The 19669-nt window shown below is 35.8% G+C and overlaps 2 protein-coding genes and 1 pseudogene across 2 annotated transcripts; 2 read left to right on the top strand and 1 right to left on the bottom strand.

Annotated features, from left to right (window-relative positions):
• On the top strand, nt 1-3288 carry LOC126617145 (LRR receptor-like serine/threonine-protein kinase FLS2). Its single transcript, XM_050285193.1, has 5 exons — nt 1-827; nt 1003-1074; nt 1365-1724; nt 1819-3100; nt 3216-3288. Exons 1-5 carry the CDS (start codon nt 233-235, stop codon nt 3286-3288), a joined length of 2382 nt encoding a protein of 793 aa, XP_050141150.1. The 5' UTR covers nt 1-232.
• LOC126617458 (probable LRR receptor-like serine/threonine-protein kinase At3g47570) lies at nt 2890-4474 on the top strand. The gene is made up of 2 exons (XM_050285513.1): nt 2890-3819; nt 3916-4474. The coding sequence occupies exons 1-2, from the start codon at nt 3453-3455 to the stop codon at nt 4284-4286; spliced, it is 738 nt and encodes a 245-aa protein (XP_050141470.1). The 5' UTR covers nt 2890-3452; the 3' UTR covers nt 4287-4474.
• Nucleotides 4475-10563: 6089 nt separating this feature from the next.
• On the bottom strand, nt 10564-12937 carry LOC126617457 (receptor-like protein 2; annotated as a pseudogene).
• Nucleotides 12938-19669: the final 6732 nt, after the last annotated feature.

Genomic DNA, 19669 nt, shown 5'->3' with positions numbered 1-19669 from the left:
GGTCATCATGATGTTCGCTCTTCGTTCAAAGTCTAAGTCTCCTCACTTCGAAGTAGAAGCCGGGCAATGCAAGTCTCGACGTAGAAGCCGGGCAAGCCTAAGTCGTGCACAAGTCTTGGTAACACCATCTTGTTTTCCTATTTATGTGAATGTAATGAGTTCAAGTTTTTCATCAAATTAAAACCGAAAGACGAAAACTACTACAATTAAGGAGAGTACATATATACTGTGTATGGAGAGAAGTCGTTTCCTACTGTCGAGAATGTTGTCGATGATACACTACTTGTGTTATATTTATATGATGATTATGGCTAATTACTTTACTGCAGGTGCATTAGCAATAGCTCATACCAATTTCAGCACAGATCAGTTTGCACTTCTTGCTCTCAAAGCTCACATCACTACTGACCCTCAAAACATCTTGACCACCAACTGGTCCTCTGCCTCCAATTCCGACATTTGCAACTGGGTTGGCGTTACCTGCGGTGCTCGCCACCACAGAGTCACGACCTTAAATCTCTCGTGCATGGGCCTTGCCGGGGTTATTCCTCCGCATCTAGGCAACCTCTCATTTCTCGTTGAGTTGGGCCTTAAGAATAATAGTTTTCATGGTCCCCTACCCCAAGAACTGTCTCGTTTGCGCCGGTTGAAGGCGATTAACTTTCAAAACAACAACTTTATGGGAACCATTCCTTCGTGGTTTGGGTCCTTCCCTAAACTTCAAACCTTCAGATTGGCCCGTAATGGCTTCTCTGGTTTCATACCCGCTACTATCTTCAACTTATCTGCACTCGAAAGCATTAATCTGAGCAGGAACCAACTATCAGGTACGTACGTACCACCATTACCAACCACCTAGGAATATAAATTAATGTTGCTTGCTTCATGATTACATTTTAACGTCTTTGTTTCATTTTAACATCTATATATAAGATGTATAACAATCGTCTCTTCTTTTTTTTTCCCTTCTTTTTTGTTGGAATGCATGCACATAATTAACAGGTAGCATACCCAGAGAAATAGGCAACTTAACAATGGTGAAGAGCATATACCTTGACGACAACAAGTTCGAAGGTATACTGTATGACTTAGGCTATGTTACATACATACATATATATACAAGCCCCTTCTTAGCTGGGATCCTGTTCAACTTCAGCAAAACATGAGATGAGAGGACTATCGTAGGATCGTATATTTACCATGTAAGACCCTCGTACTCTAGAGCAAAAAAGAGGTCCTATATAGTGAGTCCATGGTCCTTAGAATGATCCCACTTTTGCTACGGTACAACTGGATTCCCACTAAGAAGCTGCTCCTATATATGTATACATGATTTTAACAATATACACGGATTGATTTTATAGAACTTCCGAACGAGATAGGCAGTTTAGGTCAGCTGGAGGTGTTATTTGTGCAGAACAATGCCCTAAAACGCTCTGCTTTTGTGCCTGTCCTCAACATATCTTCTTTGACTAATTTCACTCTATTCGGGAACCACATGAGTGGCAGTCTTCCGGACAATATATGTGATCATCTTTCGAGTATTCAAGAAATTAATTTGGCTCAAAACCAGTTTGACGGTCTGATTCCCTCCAAATTGTGGCAATGCAAAGAGCTTCGTGATATCGCGTTAGCGGATAACAATTTCGGTGGAAGCATACCCAAAAGTCTTGGCAATTTGACCTACTTAACCACGATTCGTCTTGAAGAAAATAATTTAGAAGGTAATTAATTTGGGGGCGTTTTACAATCATTTTGTTTTTAGTTTAGTTAAACTGAAGTTACAAAGTTAATACAAATGTGCTGAAATTGTGACAGGTATAATACCAGATGAGATTGGCGATCTTCCACATTTAGAGATTTTGTCACTAGGGATTAATAATCTCAATGGCGTCATCCCATTCAAACTCTTCAATAACTCCGCGATAAGAGTGATATCGCTTTCTTCTAATCAGCTATCAGGTGGCCTCCCAGCAAACATAGGTCTTAACATTCCAAACCTAGAAATCCTTCTTGTAGCCAAAACTAACCTCGCGGCCGGACTACTCCCTAACCTCTCCAATGCTTCCAAGCTCAGGGAGCTAGACATGAGTATAAACTCATTTACCGGGTTTCTTCCTATCACACTCTGTTCCTTGGAAAACCTTGAGTACCTTAACTTGTACTCGAATAATTTGACGATTGATGCTTCTACTCCACAAGCAGCAAGCACTCTCTCTTGCTTGTTTAATCTTAGAAATTTGACAGGATTATACTTGTCAGATAATCCACTAAACACCACGATTCCAGCTTCTCGTGGGAACATCTCTACGTCACTCATAGCTATTGATTTAAGCATTTCCAACATCAGGGGTAACATTCCCGTTGATATTGCCAACTTGAGCAGCTTGATAGCATTAGACTTGGGAAACAATCAATTGAGCGGAGCAATTCCAACTCCAATACCAAGGCTACAAAATCTCCAAGTTTTGTATTTGAATGATAACGAACTACGAGGACATATCCCGTATGAACTCTGTCAACTAAACAACCTAGCCGAGTTACGTTTGGATGGTAATCAGCTTTCTGGTTCTATTCCTTCCTGCTTGGGTACTTTGTCAGTAGCTCTAAGAAGTCTATCATTAGGTTCCAATTTGTTAACTTCTAAAATACCATCTTCCTTGTGGGAACTCAAGTATATATTGCACCTAAACTTGTCATCCAATTCTCTAGTTGGACCACTCTCAGAAGACATCGGAAAGTTGAAAGATGTGGTGGATATGGATTTATCCAATAACCGTTTCTCGGGAAACATTCCCCGTAGCCTTGGAGGTCTTCAGAACATGATTAATTTCTCCTTGGAAAACAATAAACTTGAAGGCCCTATCCCTAGTTCATTTGAAACCATGCTAAGCCTAGAATCCTTGGATTTGTCCAAAAACAATCTATCTGGAGTGATCCCAAAGTCATTGGAAGCACTCTTGTATCTCAAGCATCTGAATTTGTCTTTCAACAAACTCCAAGGAGAAATTCCAACCGGCGGGCCTTTCAGAAACCTCTCTGCTGATTCATTTGTATCAAACAGTGCACTCTGCGGTGCTTCCCGACTCCATGTTCCACTGTGCAAAAATAGAACAAAAGTTAAGCCAAATTGGAGGAAAGCTAAATATATCATTTCAGGGGTCATATCAGTAATACTCCTAGCAGCCGCTGCATTGATTCTGATACTATGCAAGAAAAGGAATGTCGAAGCTGTTAGAGAAATTGCCTCGCTACATCAAGTTCTTTGGAGAAGAGTTTCGCGCCTAGAACTTGTAAAGGCAACAAATGGATTTCATGAGAGTAACTTACTAGGCACAGGGGGTTTTGGCTTAGTATATAGAGGAACACTTTCAGACGGGATAGATATCGCCGTCAAAGTTTTCAATTTACAGCTAGACGGGTCATTCAAGAGTTTTGATAAGGAATGTGAAATGCTAAGCAATATCCGTCACCGGAATCTTATTAAAATCATAAGTTGCTGCGATCAACTTGATTTCAAAGCCTTGATACTTCAATTGATGCCTAATGGAAGCCTCGAAAAGTGGTTGTATTCTCCAAACCACTCCATGACTATCCTGCAGAGGTTAGACATAATGAAAGATGTTGCATTGGCACTAGAATATCTTCATCATGGTTACTCGATACCTATCGTTCATTGTGATGTGAAACCAAGCAATATACTACTAGATGATGATATGGTTGCACATGTTGCTGATTTTGGCATTGCAAGACTTATCAGTGGTGGAGATTCGATGACAGAAACCATGACCCTAGCCACAGTTGGATATATGGCTCCAGGTGATGTATTTTCTCAATTTTGTATATGTTGGTCTTATTAGGAGTTACAATTTTCTTTTTATCATATATAACTAAATTCACATACAAATTTTGCAGAGTTTGGGATGGAAGGAAGCGTTTCGACAGGAGGGGATGTGTATAGTTTTGGTATTGTACTCATGGAGACATTCACAAAAAGGAAGCCAACAGACGAGATGTTTGTTGGGGAAATGGATTTAAAGCAATGGATTGCAGATTCATTATTTCCAGATGCTGCAATAGGTGAAGTTGTGGATGCCGATATACTTGGGGTGGAGGAAGATGGTGATTTCGTGAGTAGGAGGGATTGCTTATCATCTGTTATGAGATTAGCTTTAGCTTGCTCTGCAGCATTGCCGGGAGAGAGGATTAACATGAAAGATGCTGCAATCACACTCACCAAAATCAAGACTAAGTACTTGAAGGACTGTGGAGGAGTGAACTCTTAGTTCTTTTTGTTCGCTATATTTTCGGATCCATTTTCTTATTGTTGTTTTCAATCTGCAAAGACTACATTATTTTCTTAGTGACGGATATGAGAATATGACGATATTCCTAAAATTGAAATGTCGTACCTGGATTTGTCAATGCAATGAGAACAGTAGTACCAAAATTGCAATTCCAATTATTCTTCCCATATTTGGTAGTAAAGCATTCAGTTTCTATGGTCAACCAAATCCATTTCAAAAATTTACACTTCCAGCTCAAGAACGCCTGTCATGGGAACACAAAGTTATTTCAGTCAACATATCAGGAAGTTACAAACTTCTACACATGCCCTTGACAAAAAAGTATAAGGCAGTGAGGCCGCTCCTCTAGGTAGTTCAATAAACTTACTGGTAAGATCTTTAGGGCTGAAAATTGGAGTAACTTCGTTCCTTTTGTTAAAAAGATGAGCATAAATTGGTAAAGCAGCCAAAAAAAACCCAACTTACCATTCATTCTAAAATACGCAAATGATCTTACTGCGTCAGCCTGGGAATGGTAACGGTTAGCATGTATTTGCGATAAACCTAACTGCAGGAGAAAAGCAAACGTGTGAATAAGCAGGACAGAATGGGCAAAAGAAAAAGTGGTTAACTATTAAACGTTATCAGAAGCCATGTGTTTCTAGTTGTATGACATTTTCAATATCCAATATATGTCTAACAGAAATAAATGGTACTTGAAATTTTCTTTTGTTATTGAGCAAAGGATGAATTTACCTTGTCAAATCGTTCATCGGTATTTCTCCCGATCAAATGTACCCTTTTCTTTGAAACAATCCATATCTGGTCGAATCATGTTAGATTACATTGGAATTGTATAATATTTTAAATATACAATAAACAAAGCATAAGGCCGGACATTTTATAGAAGAAAGCCATCAGCAAGCCACCACTACCACCACCCAGCGGTGTAAATGGACAGACCCTGCCAATCCAAAGCAGTAAGATACTAATATACGGTATAGTGATGCAATTCTATATTTGTTTTCTATTAATATCAAAATTATATTTAAATTTCAATAAAACAAAAAATGATTATTGATGAACTTGTCATATGTTTCTTCTTTATTATCAGGGCAAGACAACCCAATTAAAACTAAAAATTTACCTCATAATGAATTATAAAATACTAAAATAAACCCAAAAAAACTGATCAATAATACCTAATATCTGTAACACTTAAAAAGCTCATATTGGCCCGTTCCAAGGCCATGTTGAAACCAAAGACCCTACACGACCTGCCGTGCCAAGCACAGCTGCATGGGCTAGTCCTACCTAACTTAAAAGCTTGAATTAAACAAAAAATATCTAAAATAAGTTCAAAATAAGTGCCAACAAAGCAACAACCTAAGGAAGAACTTTCCCCACACACAGGAAAGCATGTTGAGAAAGAATATGACTCGACATACTCGAAGTAGACATTCAAAATTGTAATATTTCAACTTTCAAAATATGAACATAAGAAGAAAAATCATAAAAGATAAGAAAATCTTCAACCTAACCAGATTAATATATTTAATTGAACAACTTATTCTGCTAAATTCATGTAGTCTTCCATACCGTGCTATATAATTCTCTCTTCAGACTCTTATTTTTGGAGCAAATATTTGTAGAGAATGACTATGTCATGCCATCACGCTTCAATACCCATTCTCTAAGCCATCTGGTGGTCTTGAAGGACATAATATTTCAACATACACAAAACTAGGGATATTCAAAACATAGATAAACGCCCCAAGCACACACCCTTGACAGAATCGCCCTTACAAGTGCCATTAGTAATAAGTTTTACATAGAGAACATCAGAAGTATACATATTCTTGTAGTCTTCGGTATGAAAAGAAAACCGAAGATGTACAATGAAAAGTACAATCTAGTTTCCTTGAAGCCTTCTTTCATCATGGTCATACACACTGTACTCATCACATAGAGCCTATGTTGTACATTGTCTAACAATTTAAAATATGCATATCTTCATGTCTTCTTAACAATTAAAGAACCAAACACTCCCCAAAATCCTACAATGAAACCTAGTGCGGTGAAAATATACAACCATGGAAATTCATGCTCATTGTCCACACCTTGGTTGTTCTTACTATCTGCATCAATGCCCTTATTGGTAACACTCATTCAGAAGTGGAGCGCCACACAGTTTTGTATTCCCCTCAAATCCAGAAGCACCTTGGAGCTAAGTGCTTGTTGGGATTGGTCCTTCAAGATTATTGTACGAGACATTGAAATATTTTAAGAAATTAAGGCTTGCGAATGACAATGGGAAGTTTCCAGATAAATGATTCATGGAAAGATGCAAATTCTCTAGATTTTTTAGGTTGGATATTTGTTCTGGAATGTTGCCGGAAAAGTTGTAGCCACTAAGATCCAAGTTGTGGACAAGGTGTATTTGGCCGATCTCACTAGGTATTCTGCCATGAATGTGATTGAGAGAGTGATGTTGGTTAAGCCACCAAGCGAGAGAAGGGATACAGATTTCAATGAAAGAATATCAGGATGTATTTGTCCCTCCATATTATTTGAAGCAAAATTAATAGCTTTTAGGAATTGGCATGAATAAATGCTTGTTGGAAATGTAACAGTAAAGTGGTTTTAATGTAGGTCAAGTTTACTGAGGTGACTAAGTTTCGAGAAATTGACCATGCAGATATCTCCTTCCAAGTTGTTGGCTGTGATATGAATTTCTACAAGGTTCGTGCAATTCATCAACGATGGGGGCAAAGAACCTTCAAAATGGTTGTAATGAAGAGCCAAGTGTTTCAATTTGGAAAGCCTTCCAAAATGGAGAGGTCAAGGATTGCTAGGTTGGTGAGGTTGAAAATTTTCTCACTTATGGCACCATGGAGTGAATTGGAAGGGAATGCAATTTCTTTGAGTTTGGTGGCATTATAGATATCTTTCGGGAGAGGTTATTGTTACCAGCACGGAAAATTTGTAGTTTTGAAAATTGGGGAATACCGAAATTTTGGTTTGGGATTGGTTTTCAAAGTCCCATTCCGAAACTTTTCAGTTTGAGTTTATGGATCCCATTTTTGGTTTGGGATCCCATACCAAACCACCCCCTAACTAAGTGTAACTCTTTTTTTTTCATATCAAAATAAATTAAACTAAGACTGCGCAATGTGGGATACACTCTTATTACAATGCATGCAGTGTTAGAGCATTGTTGGAAGTGCATAAATGTAAAGAATATTTATACAAAAATAACATAAACATCTTCCTACATTTTCGAAAGTGAACATCATAAACTGCAAGTGATCCTTGTCTCCACCAGAGTACAACTACTAACTTCTGGAGGGCTACAAAAGAAAAAGGTGTGACTAGGCAAAAATAAAAATTTTCTAAAACCTTGGTTTTTGGAATATAGTAACCTCTCGCTGTACAGACCTGTATAATGGTTTTCTAAATAGGAGAGACTTACCCCGACGAATTCAGAGAGCAGTAGGGCACAACTACTTACGACCCGATGACGTATTAGTGAGTGGACTTTTCTTTTCAAACTAGACAATACTAGAAAAATTGACCGCCCCCTACTATGGGTTCTGATTCCATCATGCATTTTCAATTATAGGTGTGAAGCCGAAAATAATCAAGAAAAATATAGAGGCGACATATGGACTTTTGGGTGAATAGACAAAATTACCCTTAAGGCATACCGGGATTCTCATGCGCATGCAACAGACGATAACAGCTCAATCGAGGTCAAAGGTGATCAAAATGGTATTCTTTTAAAACCCTCTTATCACTCCTTCTCAAATCCTCCCCACAAGGTAACTCCCAATTATTCTTTTCAAATTGGGATTAATTGCCAAATTAATTGATTAATTACCAAAATAATTACAAGATATTATTTGACATAATATCTTGTAATTAAGGCCAAATTTCTACCACAAGTGGCCTGTCCCTATTTCTCCAAATAGGGCCGGCCACACTCCTAAATATAGCTCTTCATTCCTCCAAAAATCTAAGTTCATTCTCCTCCTAAAATTATTTAAACACTTTCTCTCTCAAATTCTAACTTTGGCATCGAAGACTCTTCGGCCAAAACCCCCCATTCATCGTGAGCGCGTGAGGCTCTTGGCCTTGATCTTAGGTGTTAATTGTTTTGCAGGTGCATTTTCGTCCAAGATGAATCTAGAAAATGCACATCTCCACTCAACCAATTCCAAAAAAAACACAGACTGTGTAAAACATATCAATGTTTTATTCCAAACAAAAGTATTCTTACGGCATAAAATATGACTCAACTGCGTAACATTTAGAACAGTGGGTGTAAAATCCTTTGCTTTTATTTTTTCTTGTCCTGAAATTCAATTACCAGTTTTGCATCTTCGATTGCTCTGTAAAAAATTAGAGAGAATGGGAGTTTGTCATCTTCGATTGCGCAGGTTAGCAAATCATGAAACTTGTCTGGTAGTAAAGTAAATGCGAATAGAATTCCCCATACACCAAAAAAATGAAGAAAAATTTATGCATTCCTTAATCTTTATAATTCCATCTGATTCAAATTTATATGAGATTGGAAGCTCCCATAATTTTTTTCGCACAAAAATTAAATCAAGGGTAAACTGCTGATCTCCCCTTGAACTTTTACCCAACTTTCCATTTACCCCTGAACTTTTAAATTGGAAAATCAAAGACTTAAACTAATTTTTTTTTAGCAATTTTCCCCCTGCCGTTAGTTTTTCATTCATTCCATCCAAATTTCTATTAAATGAAAACATGTTCATAACATAGGAGGGTACTTATGTCACTTCGTTTTTTTTAAATAATTGAAAATACTAAATTTCTAAAATGTTGACCTGTGCAAATCTATGTAATTATATAGTTTTTGTGTCTAGAGGTATAGTGAAGTGACGTTTTTGTTCTCAAATGAGAGTCATGTGGTGTGCACATGATAAGAGTTAACGTTAATTTGGATGAAATCTATAGAAAACTTAGTTTAAGTCGTTGATTTTCCAATTTGAAAGATTAATGGGTAAATCGAAAGTTAGGTGAACATTAAAGGGCAATTGGCAGTTTACTCATGAAATATAAATTCCTTGCGATTTTCGGTTCCTAGTGTTTCTCACAGCGGCGGCGTTGATCTATATCCGGAATGATACAATACCAAAGCACCTTTGGATTGGTACATTATGCACAGCAAAAAATTATAGAGAATAACAGAAAATAAGACTTAGAATTCGAAAAGAGTAGGGAAAATTAGAGAGAATAAGACTTGGAATTCGAACAAAGTGAGGAAAATTTACTATGCACAACCTTCACGATCCCTAGAACTCTTGCTGATTTGGAACCAGATTTCTCCCACCAGCAAAAAAACAGCACCAAACTTTAAATCCAAAAAAAAAAAAAAAAAAAAATTTCTGTTTGGTTGCAGATGAACCTCGCGGGTTATAGTGCAGTGGTGGGTTCGTCAGATCGCGAGTCACGAATTTTCAATCCCTAGTCACGAATTTTCTATCACGGAAAATTTGTTGAATTTTAGTTTTTAATCAAAGTCGACCTTTTTACACATTATATTTTACTATTTACATATTTTCAAGTTAGATTTTTATTTTATTTATAAAAAAAATTAATTTACAAATTCTTTCTCAGGTCATTCATTATCACGGTCAAAAGAATTGGAGATGATTTTAACTGAAACTTCGGGGCTCCTGTCATCCAATTCAAGCTATTCCATTTTTAACTTTTACCTTTGCGTTCAAATTCATCAATATTATCGAGGATATGTATCATCTATTTCAAATTTCTTTGTACTTAAGCCATGTTTAGCATTTTCTGTATACAACACTTCAATTTTGTTGACTTTTCTACATAACCATCTTTAGACGTCACTCTATTTTAGCTATACTTTTCCCAAAATTCAATACTCTGTTCTTTTTTTTCAATTACCTAACAGGAAAGGCATTAGTTCTTTTCAATGTGGTTGTCTTCATCTAGGGCAAATTCGTTAAAATTACGAGGTCTGGTCCTTTCAGTGCTCTGTTCTTTTCTTCAATTACCTAACAGGAAGGGCATTAGTTATTTTCAATGTGGTTGTCTTCATCTAGGGCAAATTCGCTAAAATTACGAGGTCTGATCCTAACAGGAAAGGCATTAGTTCTTTTCAATGCTCTGTTCTTTTTTGGTTTTGTTCGGAATTTTTGGGAATTTTTTCTAGCCTTGCAATTAGTAAGGGAAATAAACATTATCCCTCATAAAACAAGAAAAACAAAATAAAATAAAATATAAGAAATTAAGGGGGACATAAACCTTACGCTTCTTACAAAGGAAAATACAAGAAAAAAAAGGGGACATAGACCTAAAGCAAAAGGTATCTTCGGTATGAAAACAAAACCGATAAAAAAAGTACAATTTAGTCTCCTCTAAGCCTTCTTTTCATCATTGTCATACGCACTGAAATAATAAAATAGAGCCTATCTTATACATTGTCAAAGAATTTAAAATACGCATATCTCCATGTCTTCTTAACAATTAAAGAACCACACACTCCCCCAAAACCCTACGATAAAACCTAGTGCAATGAATATATACAACCATGGAAAATCATGCTCATTATCCACACCTTGGTTGTTCTTGTTATCTGCATCAATGCCCTTAATTGGTAGGCACTCATTATGAAGTGGAGAGCCACACAATTCTGAATTCCCCTCAAACGCAGAAGCATTGAAACTTTGGAGCTGAGTGCTTGTTGGGATTGGTCCTTCGAGATTATTGTACGAGACATTGAAATATTTTAAGAAATTAAGGTTTGCCAATGACAACGGGATGTTTCCAGACAAATGATTCATAGAGAGGCTCAAATTCTCTAGATTTTTTAGGTTGGATATTTGTTCTGGAATGTTGCCGGAAAAGTAGTTGCCAGCAAGACCCAAGTTGTGGAGAAGGTGCATTTGGCCGATCTCAGTAGGTATTCTACCATGAATGTGATTGAAAGATACGGATATTGTTGGTGGCCAGTTGGACAATCTTCGCGGGTAAGTTAGGCCTGCATCAGTGTAGATAGGTAGCTCAATATAATCTTCTACTTGATCTGTGGTTGGTTCATGTACCAACCTTGGTAGTCCACAAAGTTCTTTTGGAAATTCACCAGAAATTTGGTTGTCTACCAAGTACAAGAAGAAGAGTTTGGGAAGCGTCCCCAACGATCTAGGAATTGGCCCTGTAAGTCTACAACCTTCCAAAATCAAGATCTCTACATTCTTGAGTTTTGATAACCATAAAGGCATTTGACCACTGAACTTACAATAATAAAAGGTCAACGATCGAAGATTTTGGAACCCACCGAAATCAACCATGCCTTCATCAACTGGCATTTCCTCGCCTTTGAATGAATACGAAATGATGAGTACTTGAAGACTTTTGCAATGCATTAATATCTTCATCGCCCCAGTGATGTTGGTTAAGCCACCAAGTGAGAGAAAGGACAAAGATTTCAACGAAATAATTTCAGGTTGGATTTGTCCCTCTGTACCATTATTACTCAAACGAATAGCTTTTAGGGAGTGGCATGAATAAAGGCTTGTTGGAAATGTGCCAGTAAAGTGGTTTCGAACTAGGTCAAGTTTACTAAGCTGACTAAGTTTCGAGAAATTGACCATGGAGATATCTCCTTCCAAGTTGTTGGTTGCCATATGTATTTCTACAAGGTTCGTGCAATTCATCAACGATGGGGGCAAAGAACCTTCGAAATGGTTAAAACCAAGAGCCAAGAGTTTCAATTTGGAGAGCTTTCCAAAATGGAGAGGGAGTATGCCACTCATTTGGTTAAAAGAAAGGTCAAGGATTGCGAGGTTTGTGAGGTTGAAAATTTTCTCACTTATGGCTCCATGGAGTGAATTGGAAGCGAATGCAATTTCTTCGAGTTTGGTGGCATTGTAGATATCTTTCGGAAGTAACCCTGAGAGGTCATTGTAACCAGCACGAAAAATTTGTAGTTTTGAACACTCCCCGAGTCCAGGAGAAATGTTGCCACTGAATGCATTGAAGGAAAAATCCAACAGCCTAATCAAGGGAGACGAATGAGGACATATAGAGGATGGGATCAAACCTGAGAAGGTATTGTTGTTGACATTGAAACTAGTTAAATTCCGAGCATGTTGAAAGAATAATGTTGAAACTGCACCATGGAAGTGATTGCTTGACAAATCCAACTTCTGGATATTGTGGGATGGCATAGAAAATGGTAACTTTCCAGAAAGAAGATTAAAGCTCAAATCTAGGATCTCAAGACGAGTCAAGGGCAAAAAGAATTCAGTTTCAAGTGATCCAGAAAGTGAATTGTGAGAGAGATTCAATTGGATGAGGTGTGTGAGATTTCCAAGTAATGATGATGAGGGGAAAATAGCTCCTTTGAAACCCTTGGAGGATAAGAGCAAATGGGTGACCAAACCATCTTGATTACAAGTGATGCCTTTCCAACTACAACAGTTAACTGAAGTCCAATTTAAAGGACAAGAAGATAGGGTGGAGGAGAAGGACAGAAGAGAGGCGCGCTCAGTTTGGTTACATGCATGAACACTTGAAGAGATGATGTGAGAGAATAAAAGTATGAGAAGGAAGCCATGAGCCATTGGGTTAGAAATTAAGCTGCTCTAGCATATATATGTTTCTTTACATTCGGAATTCTCAAAGTTTGGGTATATATAGGGCAACTAATTGCATACGTAATCCAAAGTTTCCTGTCTTCTTCCTTTCAACTTGAAAATGAATAATTAAAGCTCGAACAGGTTAAATTTTTTACATATTGATTCCTTTTTCTTTTCAATTAAATGAGCTTCTGGTTAGAGTATTTAATGAGTTTGGTATGTTTCAATTAAATGAGAATCTTCTAGCCTCTATATTCCTATATGTGGTAGAAAAATGGGTACGTCCATGATAACTTTTGATAGATCAAGGAATATTTTTAACCGTGGATATTTATTAGATACAAAAGTTGCGGACAACAATTCACACTACATTGAACTGTGGCTAAAAAGTATTTCGCCTTTGCACGTTTTATAGGCGAACTCATAGATAAGCAGTTTTTATTGTGGAGCAAAACTACATGAATTGATCTAACTTGGATGTGTAATTGAGTTTATGCCTTTTAATGATTAAACTAATAAATATTTCAACCACATATGGATTTAATATCGCATCATCTTTTAGCCTCTAAATGCCACAAAAGTTGTGGACAAAAATTCATAATACATAGAACTGTGGTTAAAAAGTATATCGCATTTGCACGTTTTATAGATGAACTCATAGGTAAACGGTTTTTATTGTTGACCAAAGCTTCGGGAATTGGTCTAACTTGAATGTATAATGAGCTTATGCATTTTAATGATTAAATTCATAAATATCTAGACCGCATATGAATTTAATATCGTAGTGTCTTTTAGCCTCTATATTAGTATCTGTGGCAAAAAAAATGGCACCTTCATGAGAAAATTTTGTAAATCGATGAATATTTTCAATATGGATATTTATTAGATACCATAAATTATAAGTCTAATCGGGAAAGTCTAAGTCACGTACAATATTTGTTAAGATGTATTTATGGAATTGTTATTAGCACTTCAAAAATCTAATTCTACACTCGTACAACTGTATTTTTCTTTCTAATTATAGAAAGTTTGGAGTGCCAAATAAGATTTTTTGAGTTCTAATAACAATTTTCTATATTTATATACATTGTATTTTAGTTTAGAAGTCGACTTCCTTTATTTTCTTTCTTTCTTATCAAGTTGGGAGTATCACTGACTATGATCATGTGCAACTAGTTGTTGATTTGTTTTGAATCAACATTATTTCTTTCAATGTCTTGGGCATATGAATAAAAGAAAGAAAAAGGTCTTGATACAAGTTGAATAGTATTGATTAGTAAACAACTTGTGCATGATGTTTGCTTATAAACAAATGTGTATGTTTCATGCATGACTTGTAATAGTATTAGTGGTCGGGAGATTTTGCATCAATTTGTTTTTGTTTTTAATATGTATATATTAAGTTCTATTTTAATGGGAGTGTATTTTTGCTCACCACTCCTAAGTTGTGATAATGCCTTTATTTATCGCTGTTATGTGAGTTTAATTAAATTTTGAGATTGTATTTATCCACTACACACATTTCGAAATTTAAACTAATCTAATAATAATAATAAAATAATAAAAACTAGTGATCATCACCGTTACTTGACCATGACTTTGTCCAACATGATTTTTACGGACAAGGATTGTCTGCCCTCCTAGTTGTGGTGCTCTTCCATACCCCCCTATTTTGTGCGGTCACGGTTAAGCCACGTCAATATTTTATATTAATTTTTTAATGAGATAATAAGACAAAAAACAATAAAAATATAAAATATTGACGTGGCTTAACCGTGACCGCACAAAATAGGAGGACATGGAAGGGCACCACAACTAGGAGGGCAGACAATCCTTGTCCGATTTTTACCATATGCTGCTCGTCAAAGTCTTTGTCGAAAAGAAAAACGGATCGTAGCGTAGTGTACGTAAGGGACAATGCAAATTGATTGGCATGTGTGACTTCGAGTTTAAGACGCTACATTATGATTTTTATTTCTTTAATTTTTTTTTTTAACGCCAAAAAAAAAAATTTAGTCTTTTAATTTTTTGACTTGTGCGTGGCGCACACGACAACCAATATGGGGTTTGTTGTTGTCCTGCATGACGCTTTTTTTTTTTTTTTTTTTTTTTTAGAGTTTGTATTGATGTGCTCTTAAAAAAATTATTGAGTGTTTGGTAAATTTTTTTTTTGTTTTGTTTTTTTGTTTTTCTTTTTTGTAAAAGCTCTTTTAACAACAAAAAAAAGTGTATAAGTGTTTGGTAAACTTGTATATAAAACTGTTATGAATATGTTAAATAACTAAAAATGATATGATATTAAATGTGATATAATAAGTCAACGAGAATAATTTTGGACAAAGATTGCAATTTTGTAAAATATGCGAGGTACATATATCATTTGAGGGACCGTTTACTATGTTTTGAAAAAACAAAAAGTACTTTTTATAAGCATAGTAGACCATGCTTCTACTGTGGATGCAAATTTTCGTCATCTTCTCCTTTAACGAAAATGCACCTGCAAAATAATAACTCTTAAGATTAAGGTCAAAAGCCTCACGAGCTCACGATGAATTTTGGGGGGGGGTTTGCCCAAAGAATCTCCGATGTCAAAGTTAGAATTTTGAAAAGAATGTGTTTAGGAGTCTGTGGGTAGCAAAATGACTTTAAAATTTAGTGGGAGAATAGGGATATTTATAGGGGAGTGACCAACCTTATTTGGAAAATAGGGACCGGCCATATATGGTCAAATTGTGAGTGTAATTGCAAGATATTAAGTGAAATAATATCTTGCAATTAACTTGGCAATTACACCTAAATTGAATAGGAAAATTGGGAGTTACCTTTTGAATAAGGATTTGATGAAGAGTGATGAGAGGGATTTGAATAAATACCATTTTAATCACCTTTGACTCTTCCTTGATTGAGTTGTTATTGTCCGTTGCATGCGCGTGGGAATTTCGATGTGCCTTAAGGGTAATTTTGTCTATTTCACCCAAAAGTTCATGTGTCGCCTCCATAATTTTCTTGATTATTTTTTGCTCCACATCTACTTTTCTATTTGGTGTTCCAAATTTTTTAATCAGCTGTTTTTTCATAAGCACTCTAACCCAAACCAACCCTTAGGACTTGTGGGCTATTCTTTTTAATCTCTTTCACATTATATTTTGAGGAAATTGTAGCAATGGTCCCTCAACTTTAATCTAATAGGAGTAATAGTCCATCAACTAAAACTCCATAACCATTGGTCCCTTAACTCTTCAAAACATGCAGTTATGGTCCTTTTCGCCAACTCCATTAGAACTTTCGTCAAAATGAGTCACGTGCCACACACGTGAGGCTGAATCAAGGGGCAATTATGGAAAACAAAATGAGAAAAATTGTAGCAATGGTCCCTCAACTTTAACCTAATTGGAAAAATGAAAATATTAAAACTATTACTGAATACTAAACACTGTTCTAAAAATCCTTGTCTTGCGCCGCCTAGGCGCAAGGTGACTGGTCACCGCCCCGATTAATCTCTAAGCATTTGGAGATTAAGAAAGGTTTAGGCGCCTACTTAGACCCTCCTAAGTCACGACTCTCACTTAGATAAAAAAATAGATAACTTTGATTTTGCATCTTATAGCCTTTATATTCCTATTTGTGGTAGAAAAATGGCTATATGTCCATGAGATTTTTTGGTACAGTCTACTGGTATTCTTCTTCACTTGTAAGTGACAAGTTTTAGGTTCGATTCTCCCCAAAGGCAAATTTGAACCACATTATTGCTAACCCATTATGAGGCTAAGCGCACCCCCTTCCCTTAGTGTAGATAATATCGTTTGTTAAAAAAAAAGAATATTTTCAATCGTGGATATTTATTTGATACAAAAGTTGCAGACAAAAAATCACAATACATTGACCTATGGCTAAAATGTAAATCGCCTCTGAACGTTTAATAAGTGAAGTCAACGTAAGCAGTTTTTATTGTGGACAAAAACTTCAGAAAATGATCTAATCTAGATGTATATTGAGTTTATGCATTTTAATGAATAAATTCATAAATATCTCGACCGCATATGGATTTAATATCGTAATATCTTTTAGCCTCTATATTGGTATCTATGGCAACAAATTTGTACCTCCAAGAGAACATTTTGTAGAATGATGAATATTTTCAATTTAGGTATTTATTAGATACCATAAATTAGAAGTCTATTCACTTAAGTTTGAATCAATCTAAATGGTACTAATTAGTAATACAACTTGAGTCTAATTAAATTTTGAGATTGTATCTATACACCATAGATCTCAAAATTTAAACTCATCTAATAATAATAAATAAAGTTGTAAGTATCACCATCACTTGGCTTAACTTTGTCTGACATTCGTCGAAGTCTTTGTGAAAAAAGAAAAACGGAATGTACGTAAGGGCCAATGCAAGTTGATTGCCATGTGTGACTTTGCAAGCATGGTGACCTCTTTCTATTAAGACGAAAACTTATGGCCTTTATATTCCTATCTATGGTAGAAAAATGGGTACATCCATAATAACTTTTGGTAGATTAATGAATACTTTTTACCGTGGATATTTATTAGATACAGAAGTTGCGGACAACAATTCATATTACATTAAAGTATATCGCCTTTGCACGTTTTATAGGCGAACTCATAGCTAAGTAGTTTTTATTGTGGAGCAAAACTTTGAGAATTGATCTAACCTGGATGTGTAATTGAGTTTATGCATTTTAATTATTAAACTGATAAATATTTTGACCACATGTGGATTTAATATCGTAGTATCTTTTAGCCTCTATATGCCACAAAAGTTGCGGACAAAAATTCACAATACAATGATACATAAAACTGTGGATAAAAAATATATCGTCTTTGCACGTTTTATAGGTGAACTCATAGGTAAGCAGTTTTTATTGTTGACCAAAACTTCGGGAATTGATCTAACTTGAATGTATAATTGAGCTTCTGCATTTTAATGATTAAATTCATAAATATGTCGACCGCATATGAATTTAATATCATAATGTCTTTTAGCCTCTATATTGGTATCTGTGGTAAAAAAATGGGTACCTCTATGAGAAAATTTTGTAGATCGATGAATATTTTCAATCTGGATATTTATTAGTAATACAACTTGTGCATGATATCGGCTTGGATCATGACCGTTTTCTTTCTGTTATTCATACGCCCAAGACATTGTAAGAAATCATGTTGATTATTCAAAACAAATCAACAACTAGTTGCACAGTGTCACACTCAATGATACTACCCAACTTGATAAAGAAAGAAAAAAATGGTTGTTTTATTAACACCCCGCATCTTTTTTAATACACCCCACATCTAAAATATGCTTCTAAAATTCTAACTTTATCCTCCATTTTTCTGAAGCCACCCCATCCCCATGTTTAGGCTTATTTTGCTAGCAAACAACCTAACTGCTAACAGACTTAATCCTAATATATGACGATCTCAAATCAAAATCTCGATATTGTCTTGTTTAGCAGCTATAACAGAAGCGCCATTTGGATTGAAAAAATGGACTGAAGCCATATTCAGTCCCTTATGAACCCGAAAACTGTCATCCATGCGCTATTGTTCTCCAAATACGCCACTGCTAAAAAAAAATAGGGTTGTTTTTGCCCAAACACTGTGGTGGTTGGGATAGCATGGCGAGTGGCTGTGATTTTTTGCCCAGACACTCTGGTGGTTGGCAGTCGACATAAGGGGGCGGATGGGGGTTTTTTGGGACTTCAAAACTTAATTCATCAGGGTAAAAACAAAAATTTAATTGAAAAAAAAATAAAATTATGGAGTGTATTCATAAGATTGTGTGGTGTTAATAGAATTATCCAAAAAAAAAAGGAAGTCGACTTCCAAACTAAAATAAAATATATATAAATATAGAAAATTGTTATTAACACTCCAAAAACCTCATTTGGCACTCCAAACTTTCTATAATTAGAAAGAAAAATACACTTATGCGGAGTGTAGAATTAATATTTTTAGAGTGCTAATAATAGTTTCCTAAATATATCTTAACAAATATTGTACGTGGCATTGACTTAAACTTTCGCGAATAGACTTATAATTTCTGGTATCTGATAAATATCCAAATTGAAAATATTCATTGATCTACAAAATTTTCTCATGAAGGTACCATTTTTTTGCCATAGATGCCAATATAGAGGCTAAAAGATACTACAATATTAAATTCATATGCGGTTGAGATATCTATGAATTTAATCATTAAAATGCATAAGCTCAATTATACATTCAAGTTAGATCAATTCCCGAAGTTTTGTGTATTTTAAGCATTCACAAATCTCACATCTTACCAAGAGATTTCGAAGGAATTGAATCAAAATTTTATATGGAATCTTGACAAATCAGTTAAACTCAATAAAAATTCATGGATTTATAAATCCATTAAAGTATCTCAAATTCTCAATTGAATACGCCCTCTAAAACTTCTAAGAAACAGCTAGCAACTAGTCCACACCAACGCCCCTCAACCACGGGCCTCCGCCTCCTCCACGAGCCGTTGCCCTCCACACTGCCGTCATCCACTAGTCGCCGGCGGAAGTCGCCACCGCCGGGCACTGCCCATTTTGAGGTGTACTCCCAATTTTTCAGATTTAAATCTCTAATTGATCATTTAATATAAAACATTATTCTGTCTATTGTTACTAACATAAATTTTACACATTTTATGGGTGGGTGTATACAGAAGCCCACTTGTAGCCCTTTCTCAAGTGGCCCGTTCAG

Source organism: Malus sylvestris, chromosome 3 (genome assembly GCF_916048215.2).
Source record: "Malus sylvestris chromosome 3, drMalSylv7.2, whole genome shotgun sequence".
Classification (NCBI taxonomy): Eukaryota; Viridiplantae; Streptophyta; class Magnoliopsida; order Rosales; family Rosaceae; genus Malus; species Malus sylvestris.
Note: the sequence above shows the minus strand (reverse complement) of the source record. Positions and strands in the feature narration are given on the sequence as shown.

Bases quoted from the DNA above. Each gene is read 5' to 3' on its own strand.
- LOC126617145 (XM_050285193.1), top strand. From the start codon at position 233: ATGGAGAGAAGTCGTTTCCTACTGTCGAGAATGTTGTCGATGATACAC. The intron at 1,075-1,364 runs GTATACTGTATG...TTGATTTTATAG, and splicing joins TGACGACAACAAGTTCGAAG to AACTTCCGAACGAGATAGGC. The intron at 1,725-1,818 runs GTAATTAATTTG...AAATTGTGACAG, and splicing joins TGAAGAAAATAATTTAGAAG to GTATAATACCAGATGAGATT.
- LOC126617458 (XM_050285513.1), top strand. From the start codon at position 3,453: ATGCTAAGCAATATCCGTCACCGGAATCTTATTAAAATCATAAGTTGC. The intron at 3,820-3,915 runs GTGATGTATTTT...CAAATTTTGCAG, and splicing joins AGTTGGATATATGGCTCCAG to AGTTTGGGATGGAAGGAAGC.